General features: G+C 41.8%; 2 protein-coding genes and 1 long non-coding RNA gene across 5 annotated transcripts in view; 1 reads left to right on the top strand and 2 right to left on the bottom strand.

Moving 5' to 3' along the window:
* LOC107572619 (NEDD4-like E3 ubiquitin-protein ligase WWP1) overlaps positions 1 to 4,441 on the top strand; it is a 27,690-nt gene extending 23,249 nt beyond the window's left edge. For both annotated transcript variants that reach the window (XM_016259036.1, XM_016259037.1), the window contains exons 19-25: positions 866 to 999; positions 1,187 to 1,327; positions 2,051 to 2,171; positions 2,245 to 2,349; positions 3,120 to 3,216; positions 3,336 to 3,408; positions 3,482 to 4,441. In XM_016259036.1, coding sequence (XP_016114522.1) covers positions 866 to 999; positions 1,187 to 1,327; positions 2,051 to 2,171; positions 2,245 to 2,349; positions 3,120 to 3,216; positions 3,336 to 3,408; positions 3,482 to 3,581 — 771 coding nt within the window. In that variant the 3' untranslated portion in view covers positions 3,582 to 4,441. The remainder of the gene's footprint in view (positions 1 to 865; positions 1,000 to 1,186; positions 1,328 to 2,050; positions 2,172 to 2,244; positions 2,350 to 3,119; positions 3,217 to 3,335; positions 3,409 to 3,481) is intronic.
* Positions 3,971 to 8,355, bottom strand: rmdn1 (regulator of microtubule dynamics 1). Its single transcript, XM_016259027.1, has 10 exons — positions 8,350 to 8,355; positions 7,685 to 7,826; positions 7,514 to 7,601; positions 6,011 to 6,170; positions 5,840 to 5,929; positions 5,694 to 5,749; positions 5,500 to 5,587; positions 5,248 to 5,278; positions 5,034 to 5,167; positions 3,971 to 4,951 (listed from the first exon to the last, which is right to left on the bottom strand). Exons 1-10 carry the CDS (start codon positions 8,353 to 8,355, stop codon positions 4,910 to 4,912), a joined length of 837 nt encoding a protein of 278 aa, XP_016114513.1. The 3' UTR covers positions 3,971 to 4,909.
* On the bottom strand, positions 6,418 to 7,109 carry LOC107572620 (uncharacterized). Of its 2 annotated transcripts, none has more exons than XR_001607374.1 (3): positions 7,026 to 7,109; positions 6,689 to 6,719; positions 6,418 to 6,595 (listed from the first exon to the last, which is right to left on the bottom strand). It is a non-coding gene; the product is annotated as an uncharacterized lncRNA (long non-coding RNA). The 2 variants fall into 2 exon arrangements; XR_001607373.1 differs by having other exon boundaries at positions 7,016 to 7,083.
* Positions 8,356 to 10,462: the final 2,107 nt, after the last annotated feature.

Here is a 10,462-nt window from a genome sequence, read left to right as displayed (position 1 = left end):
CTCACACTCATATACACACTCATAAACACTCACTCACACTCACTCACGCACACTCATATACACACTCATAAACGCACACTCATGCACACTCATATACACATACTCATAAACACTCACTCATACACACTCATACACATACTCATAAACGCACACTCATATACACACACTCATAAACACTCACTCACACTCACTCACGCACACTCATATACACACTCATAAACACTCACTCATGCACACTCATATACACGTACTCATAAACATTCACTCATGCACACTCATATACACTCACTCACATACACTCATATACACTCACTCACGCACACTCATATACAAATACTCATAAACATTCACTCACGCACTCTCATATACACATACCCATAAACACTCACTCATGCACACTCATAAACACATACTCATAAACACTCACTCACGCACCCTCATATACACTCACTCACATTCACTCACGCACACTCATATACACTCACTCACGCACACTCATATACAAATACTCATAAACATTCACTCACGCACTCTCATATACACATACCCATAAACACTCACTCATGCACACTCATAAACACATACTCATAAACACTCACTCACGCACACTCATATACACTCACTCATGCACACTCATATACACACACTCACACTCATATTCACATACTTATAAACACTCACTCATGCACACTCATATACACTCACTCATAAACACACTCATAAACACTCACTCACACTCACTCACGCACACACACACTCATAAACTCACTCATAAACACTCACTCGCACACACACACTCACGCACACTCACACGCATCAGTAGAGCTGAAGTCTGCAGACCAGTCGCTCATTTCTGTGTTTGCAGGCTCTCTTCCACGGGAAGTTCATCGATACCGGCTTCTCGTTGCCCTTCTACAAGCGCATGCTCAATAAGAAGCTGATCTTGAAGGATCTGGAGTCAATAGATCCTGAGTTCTATAACTCTCTCATCTGGATCAGGTACGTCTGTCTGGTTATTATAAACCGTCCTGACCTTTTGAATGTGAAAAACGGCTAGCAAGTGCATCGTAGCGCTAGAGTTCCCCTCTTCAGTTTTCACAAATCCATGACCTGGAATGATGAGGTCAGAGGTCACAGTAAACGTTTCTACAGAAGACTGATCGTCGCTCATGTGATTCTTTCGCAGAGACAACAACATCGAGGAGTGCGGCCTGGAGATGTACTTCTCAGTGGACATGGAGATCCTGGGCAAAATCACGTCTCACGACCTGAAAGAAGACGGCGCTGATGTCCTGGTGACGGAGGAGAATAAAGAGGAGTATATTGGGTAAGAGTTGCAGCAGCCGCTGTTACGCCTGTTTCACACCGCAAGCGTAAGTACAGCGTCACGTCAGCTGCAGACTCAACAGAGTATTCGCACTGGAAGCCTTTGTACAGCATCACAGCAGCGGCTCCAAAGCTGCATATTTCTTTACAAAGAAACTACAAATTTGTTTTTAGAAGTTGGTCAGTTATAAACTTTAAAGTCTTGAAAGTTTGTTAACCTGGGGATTTGCATGTTAATGCAGGTTTTCATATATAAAAGGTAAACAATAAAAACAGCTAAGATCATGTTGTTTCAGTCATACTTCGATATAGAACGTGCTGTTTTAAATGTTTTTTTTTTTTATATTACACAATACTTTAACCCAAACTGAACAATTTTCAGAAAAAAACAAGCTTAAATGGATAAATCTTATATACATATTTTTGATTCTTCCTTTAGTTTTTTTTGACATACTCCAATTCTTGTTAAAACACTCTAGACATAGGCTACTTATTGTGTGCATTTTTTAGCAATTTTTGTGTGAAATCATATAAATTTTTGTCCATCAAAAGTGTACTGTCACTTTATTTGAGCGTGAGCAGTGCAGCTAAAAATAGACTCAGCGCCGAAACCATTACTCACACGCTGCTCATGCGACGCTGCTGCTTGACACTCACGCTTTAGGTGTGAAACTGGCTTTAGTGTCCCGTGTTCCTGTGACTGACGGTCTCTTCTGTCCCGCAGGCTGATGGCCGAGTGGAGGTTTTCTCGTGGAGTTGAGAGTCAGACCAAAGCGTTCCTGGACGGCTTCAACGAGGTGGTGCCGCTGCAGTGGCTGCAGTACTTTGATGAGAAGGAGCTGGAGGTGTGTTAGCGGTTTGTTTGAGCCGCCTGAACCCGTCTGAAGCTCTCGGTGACAGACGCTTCTGTGTTTGCAGGTGATGTTGTGTGGCATGCAGGAGGTGGATCTGCAGGACTGGCAGAGGAACACAGTCTATCGTCACTACACACGCAACAGCAAACAGATCATCTGGTTCTGGCAGGTGTGAGACACCTCTGACTTCACTAGTGTCTTTTCAGAAGGTCTCGTATGAAAGCACCACGGCTCCTTTCTCCTGCCGTAGGAGCTGTTTCAAAACATTCAACACTGGCCTTGAAATTCACCAGTTATTGAGTTTATATTTGACTCGTTTTTGTACTTGAAGATTGTTAGCCAAAAAGCAGAAATGTTTACAGTAAATGGTAATGTGTTTGGCAACACAAGTTAATAACTAAAATAATATTATTTTAATTATATTACTGTTAAATAAATCATTATTGTAATGATTTTTAGGTGATATATACTTTTTATTTTTTTACTTTTGAAGCATTATATGCAAATAGACTTTAGAAATGTTGTCCTATTGGACTTACATGGAAGAGTTACACGGGCTGAGCGATAAAGAATATTTTAATATAGGTTATGTTCACATTGATTCTCAAGGTCTAACAGACATGTTAATTTTTGTTAACATTACCTAACCCCGTCAATGGTAAATTAATTTCATGCTAATATTTTTGGCCATATTGCCCAGCCGCAGTCTCTCAACATCTCAGCTGTAAACAGACTTTTCAAATCTAATTTAATTTAAATTAGATTTGAGTTAAACCTTTATCATTTTACTTGCTTTTTATATCTATTTTATGTTGAAGAGATTTCTGTTTGGGTTTTAGTCGTTTCCACAGGATTTCAAAGCAGACTGAACTGGAAGAGGAAGCTGCTTTCTGCCCATTGAAGCGAGTGAAGTCTGAATCTCTCTGTGTGTGTGTTTAGTTGGTGAAGGAGGTGGATAACGAGGTGCGTATGCGTCTGATGCAGTTTGTGACGGGCACCTGCAGGCTTCCGCTGGGCGGCTTCGCTGAGCTCATGGGTGAGTCTCCAGTCAATCCAGAAACTCATGCAGAAAAACACAAACACGCTTGTTTATTCCCCTCACCCGTGTGACACAGACACATCTGAACCCTCTTCTTCTGATTCTTCATCCTCCAGGAAGCAACGGACCGCAGAAGTTCTGCATTGAGAAGGTGGGCAAAGAGACGTGGCTGCCCCGGAGTCACACCTGGTGAGTGTTCAGGATGAAGGTAGGGTCACAGGCTGATGACACTCACGTCTCACTCTGTGTTTTCTGTTCGCAGCTTTAACCGGCTGGATTTGCCCCCCTACAAAAGCTTCGAACAGCTGAAGGAGAAGCTGCTCTTTGCGATCGAGGAGACGGAAGGATTCGGTCAAGAGTGATGAAGCGTCTTTCCTCTTTATGGCCACGCATCAGCCAAGTAAAACAAAACCATGAAACTTGCACAGATGATTACCAATGTAAATAAGCTATTTTGTCATTTTAAACCAAATCTTTATCTTAAGACCTCATTTAGCAATCGTCATAACATGATTCCCCATGAATATGGAAGCGTTTGAGCTTTTCTGATCTTTTCGATGCTGGTATCTATATACAACGATGCTTCGTTTTATTCATTTGGCGGGTTTGTAAAATGAGTCTGAAAAAAAACATTAGAGATGATTTTATAGTAGAACTCAAACTTACGGCTCTAGTTTTATAGAGCTTTTACAGAATGATTGTAGAGTTTGATCAGGTGCCTGGGGTTTTTCTTGATTAGTTTTGTGTTGTTGGACACTGAGTTGTGATGAAGCGCTTGCATGGCTGCCTGCAGACTGAGAGATGATTGGACTCCTGTAGACCGCTGTCTCACATATCATTCATCACGACTGGCTCTCGACAGTATTGGTCTCTCTCTGCACTCGCTCAGAACATCAGTTGTGCTCGAAGCACTTCACTATTTCTGTGGCCTTTGACCGTCAGGGGAGGAAAACTGTCCATGAATATCTTTCATATTAAAATATATGAGTTCAAACAAACTCTGCTGTCTCTTCGTGTTCTTCAAGCACTGATGGAGATTCCTGTGGGGGTTTTTTAGATTCTTTAATTGCATCTCAACACAGAACTCTGAGCCCAGCATAAATATATATTCAAGTTTGTTTGAATTTCATTTGCAGAGAGAACAAAATAGTCAATTTGTTAAATAAATTTTTGTTAGTTTAATTGCTTCCAAAACATTTGAAATCAGATTCATGTAAATAAAGAACAAAAACCATGTTTCATAAGTTTCCGTGTCTTCAAAGGTGGATGGACGATTCTGTGAGAAAACTGAGGTAAACTGAAGTATTCAGAGAAGTATCCAGGTGCACACGTGTGTTAAAAGAGTTTGATAAAAATCCTCATTACTATACGATAAACAGATTAGTCACATGTTAAAGCTTCACTGAGTGATCTTTGCTCTGCAGTCAGTCCAGGGTCTGTTTGCGGTGAGCATCGTATCTAAACATTCAAGAGTGCTAGAAATACACCAGTACTAGTCAAATACAGTCTGCATTACATTTAGACATCGTCCTTTCATTCAGCTTCAGATAATGGCAGACACTTAAGAGTCTAAAATAGCGAATGATAAATCGCCATCATACACAAATCAATGGTAAGTCATTACAAAAATCAATGAAGGCATCTCTGGGTAACTGTTAGATCGCATCGGGTCTGATTTAGCTGCTACTCATCATCCGAGTTTCTTCAGCAGCTCCAGCGCTTCCTTATGAACCTGCATTGGGCCAAATGTGAACATTACGCCTCTGCAGACGATATAACATGAATATAACCGTGATCAAACTGTGCTTGTGAACCTGTTTGTCTTCTTCTGTGACTGCAGGATAATCTCGTGCTTTAGCGAGCCACAGCGCCGCCCGCTTGACGTCGCTCAGCATCATGTATGACTTTCCCAGCATCAGCAGGTTCTTGCTGTAGAAATTTGGGTCAACTAAATCCAGATATTAAAATGTTAAAGTCATGTGTAAAATAATTAAAAACAAGATGAAGGTGTTTGCATTCATACGGGACCTTCTTCAGCTTTCAGGAAAAATGCCAAAGCCTGAGGAAGACAAGACATTTATTACTCCCACAGCTTCAGTGCTCATGTAAGCATCTACATCAGTGTTTCCCAGCCGTGTTCCTGGAGCACTTTGTCTGACGGTCTCTAGTAATGAGCTGAGGATCTCATTCAGCTGTGTTTGATTAAGAAGACATGGACAGCGTGCAGTGTTGGGGCTGCAGGAATGTGGCTGGGAACATATAATTATTCGTTTCATTGACCTCTTCATAAGTGGCTGTTGGAGGAGATGCAAAAATAACCGCTGCAACTTTCCGCTGGTACCACGCTAATTCAGCGAACGCAAAACACCTGCAAGCCGGGCAAACACAGTCAAAGGAACGGTCATCATGTTACGAAAGTTCAATATGGCCAGTGATGTGCAAATGTATCTGTTTATAGCAGAATACAAACTCACCAGTAACCAAGAATATGGATGGACGTTGCATCTTTTGGATTGAGTTCAATCGCTTGCTGTAGAAATGAGCGTTAAGATGTTTTATTCATTCAGTGAATGTGACCTAACTGGTGTGGTTATTTAATTCACCCCAATTAACATCTTGCCTCTAAATGGTTTCTGATGGTGTAGGAATTTCCTATTTTCACTTTGATCCCTTCATAATCACCAACATCACTGAGGCAGATTGCAAACCACTGCAGACGACAGGGTGATAAAACATCTAATATTTGCTCAAACACTGCAATACACATTTACAAACAGAAATGATCACCTACTTTGTGTGCTGCAAAGCAAGCCTGATTTTTCTCCAGAGCTTTCTTAGCGTAGTCAAAGGCCTCGTATGTGAGCCGTTTCTTCTCGTCGGCGCTGATGCTGGACAGTAACGCCAGATCACGGGACCCTCGCGCCAAACGCCACAGAAACTCTGCATCATCACTGCGAACGGAGAGATACCTTCACTGTTAATACGGCCTTTATGTCATCTAACACACTGCTGATGTTTGTGTTCTGGCTGAGAATAAGCAGAAGCGATCCTCTGTCATCCTGAACCGTTGAGTGTGAAGACGGCCAGATTTCACTCAAAACTGTTGATAACTGATACTTGCAGAGATTTCACATTTACCTACAGCTTCAGGTGAGTTTTACCTGCCTTTGTACTTTCTCGGGTTAGTTTTACCTGTCTTTGTATTTTCTCGGGTTAGTTTTACCTGTCTTGACGCTCTCTCGGGTTAGTTTTACCTGTCTTTGTATTTTCTCGGGTTATTTTTACCCGTCTGGACGCTCTCTCGGGTTAGTTTTACCTGTCTGAACGCTCTCGGGTTAGTTTTACCTGTCTGGACGCTCTCTCGGGTTCGTTTTACCTGTCTGGACGCGCTCTCGGGTTAGTTTTACCCGTCTGAACAGGCTCTCGGGTTAGTTTTACCGGTCTTTGTATTTTCTCGGGTTAGTTTTACCTGTCTGAACGCTCTCTCGGGTTAGTTTTACCTGTCTTTGTATTTTCTCGGGTTAGTTTTACCCGTCTGAACGCTCTCGGGTTAGTTTTACCCGACTGAACGCGCTCTCGGATTAGTTTTACCCGACTGAACGCGCTCTCGGATTAGTTTTACCCATCTGAATGTGCTCTCGGGTTAGTTTTACCCGTCTGAACAGGCTCTCAGGTTAGTTTTACCCATCTGAATGTGCTCTCAGGTTAGTTTTACCCGTCTGAATGTGCTCTCAGGTTAGTTTTACCCGTCTGAATGTGCTCTCAGGTTCGTTTTACCCGTCTGGGTTAGTTTTACCTGTCTGGACGCTCTCTCGGGTTAGTTTTACCCATCTGAACGCTCTCTCGGGTTAGTTTTACCTGTCTGGACGCTCTCTCGGGTTAGTTTTACCCGTCTGAACGCGCTCTCGGGTTAGTTTTACCCATCTGAATGTGCTCTCAGGTTAGTTTTACCCGTCTGAACGCGCTCTCGGGTTAGTTTTACCCGTCTGAACAGGCTCTCGGGTTAGTTTTACCCGTCTGAACAGGCTCTCAGGTTAGTTTTACCCATCTGAACGCGCTCTCGGGTTAGTTTTACCCATCTGAATGTGCTCTCGGGTTAGTTTTACCCGTCTGAACGCGCTCTCGGGTTAGTTTTACCCGTCTGAACGCGCTCTCGGGTTAGTTTTAACTGTCTTTGTATTTTCTCGGGTTAGTTTTACCCGTCTGAACGCTCTCTTGGGTTAGTTTTACCCGTCTGGACGCTATCTCGGGTTAGTTTTACCTGTCTGAATGCTCTCTCTCGGGTTAGTTTTACCTGTCTTTGTGGCGCACCAGGAGCTGGTGGAGTTTCTGTGTCTCTCCACAGCTGTACAGATAATCTGCTTGTTCTAAAACTTCTTGAGCTGGACAGAGAGATGCAGTTAAATAAAGCAGCAGAACTAAGACTTCATTTACAGCTCAATGTTGGAAAAACAAGCAACACTACCTGAGTCCAGCGCTCGAACCGAAGAGAAATGAGCGACTCTCTCGTAGATCAGGAATGACAGTGGAGTCACAGTCACGAGAAACAACGCTTTTCTGTTCTGACAGTCACAAAACACACAACACTGCTCACAAATACAAGAACTCTAGGATATGGGTCTTTCACCCATATCCTCATGTGCTGCTAATAAAGCTAATGTGTGTTTCTGTGCTGTTCCTCCAGCAGCCGGCGCTCTCGCAACACACTGCCGTAAAATGATTGGCACTTGTCGCAAAATAGTCCTCGCCTGCAATAAAAAGCTATAATTTTCAGTCTGTTAAAATGTAACCTCACGACGACAATAAAAACTATAAATAGTGCAGAGAAGTCGAGCGAGAGGAACAGCGCGCAGCATAATGAGTCACGTGACGCGTTATAAGCGCACTAGAGATGACGCCTGCGTTAGATGCGCGTGATTCTGTTGTTGTTTGTAACCACGGCAACCAAAGGCCGCTGGTAAAACAGTTACTTTGTCACTATATAAGTATACAATAATAGAAACAATGTTGCGTTTGTTTAAAATGTAAAACGTATAAGATCAGGATCGTCCCGTTTCATTGAGGTGTTAATAAAAGCGCGCTAGTGATTAATGTGTGGAGAAATGAAGAGTTCACTGTGTGGCATTTTACATCCATTGAATATGTAAATAATGCATTTGAATCAATTCATTGGTGAATACAGCTGTGGTTCAGTACGTAAATAATTTTGTTAAAGCTAGATTTTATTTCTTATCCTGAACAATTACAGAGAAGCTATCTTGACCTTTAACACACCAAAATTACAGAAACATTTTTATTTATTCAACATTGTAAGAATTGCTGTTATGTTTATTCTGGAAAAAAAATCACCTTTATGTCAGAGTATTGAAGATCATGAAAGATCTTCCAATGTGCTGCGTCTTGAATTTTAAAATATATTTTTAATTTTGTTGTAAAATGGCGCTTGCTGTGCAGGTATGCTGTACAGAGAGCATGTGTCAGGATGGAGGTTTGTGCTGTGATATATTCCCTGTTCTCTTGTGCTTTGAAAGGACTTTCTGTCCTGTGTCTGTGTGTCAGCAGAGTCACTGAAAGAAGCCTGCAATGAAAAGTCCCAAAAACCAGGTGCAAGATCTGATGCCATGATTTCTTCTGGGACTGAATGAAGCAGTACAGCACATTAGGGCTGGGGTTAGGGTTACCATAACCGTAACACTGTGTGCGATTCCTTCAGCGTTTGGTGTTCAGAGTGTCCTGACGTCTATTTCATCTGTGGCTTGCTCCTCAAGTCCTCGTGATGGCAGAGAGAAAGTTTGGACCGTGACAGTGAGAAAGGGACAGGTGGTTTTGTGAGTGGATGCTCTGTGCACAATGTGGATGTTTTTGAGTTGGTTTTTGTTCTGTCTCTCTGTGAACAGATGTGGACAGTCAGTCAACAAACCAGCTGACATTCAGACGCGCTCACTATGTGCAGGACTGCAAACAGCCACCCATCAGTAGAACTGCACATGGTAATAATGAGACGCCTGCTCTGAACAGCTCGAAAGAAGAATAATCATTCATGTTGAAATACTGACGCGTTCTGACACTATGAACACGCACGGGATATTTGAGCAAGAGCATTTGAGAACAAATCAGTAAACGAGGGACAATTTCAGATCAATACAATATCAGTGCATCTCTAGTTTCTATGATGTGTACACTATATTAATAACAGTTGTGCACCAAAATTTTAAAAAGAGAAAATACATCAACCGTATGAATGGAAACTGCACATGTAACAGATCTGGTAACAAAGTCTGCCATGAAGCAGCAGCAGCAGCATGTGAAATGATCTCCGTTTAATCCGGTTTAATCATGTTCACTGTTACTCTGCTGGAGCCTGTTTTCATGATCTCACCTCCAGTGTTTGTGAAGAACATCCTGATGGCATCCTTCAACCCTTATTCCAATTCAGTTGAACTTTTATAATAATATCCTTTACTTTCTTTGCAGGTGTCTTTTAATTCAAATACATGCTGCTCTGAAGCTCTAAACACAACAGACCGAGACTCTTCACCAGGCGTTCTGTGTGAGACTTTACATTCATGCCAACATTCTTTCATATATACTGCACTTAATACTTGGTTTTTTTTCTAATGAGGGGCTGAGGACTGATGCTGCTTTATGAAAACAAGAGAAGTTTAGGGCACTTTAGGAGATAGATGCTGCCCATTCTCATTCTAGTTCATTTGAGCAAACGCTGTGGGAATCCTGTTCTTGTTTATCCCAGTGGATCAGAGGAAATGCTTTCTTTTAAACAGTTATTTTTGTACCTAAGTTTTTCAAGAAAGAATGTATTTATAAATGAACAGTAGAAATAGAATTATAAATGAACAGTAGGAATATGAAACACTGAATACCTTGAATGTTTTAATGCCATCAGTTCATCAGTTTCAGAACTGGTCTTATTATTTTGCTATACGTTCAAAACAAACTAACTTGACTGAAAAACAACAAAAGACAAACAAGCCCTTCTGGTTATACTCGAGCAGACCGACGTGTCTCAGGCTTTTAGTTGCACAATTTGTTTAATAAAAATGAAACTGCCATCAGTCCATTCCCTGAGTTTTGTGATGAAGACTTCTGTGTGTTTCATCAGAGCTGACGAGGTCCGTCAATCAATCCTGTCTGATATATAGTGATTGATTAGCTGGTCACATGCACTGTAACTGTAATCCTTCTACAAAACCTAAAAGAGGGATTACACAACTGAGAAAACACA

The sequence above is a fragment of the Sinocyclocheilus grahami genome, unplaced genomic scaffold (assembly GCF_001515645.1).
Source record: "Sinocyclocheilus grahami isolate Dianchi unplaced genomic scaffold, SAMN03320097.WGS_v1.1 scaffold1782.1, whole genome shotgun sequence".
In the NCBI taxonomy this organism is placed as follows: Eukaryota; Metazoa; Chordata; class Actinopteri; order Cypriniformes; family Cyprinidae; genus Sinocyclocheilus; species Sinocyclocheilus grahami.
Note: the sequence above shows the minus strand (reverse complement) of the source record. Positions and strands in the feature narration are given on the sequence as shown.

Bases quoted from the DNA above. Each gene is read 5' to 3' on its own strand.
- rmdn1 (XM_016259027.1), bottom strand. The intron at 7,602-7,684 runs GTAGTGTTGCTT...CTCTCTGTCCAG, and splicing joins GGTTCGAGCGCTGGACTCAG to CTCAAGAAGTTTTAGAACAA. The intron at 4,952-5,033 runs GTTCACAAGCAC...GGCCCAATGCAG, and splicing joins TCACAGAAGAAGACAAACAG to GTTCATAAGGAAGCGCTGGA.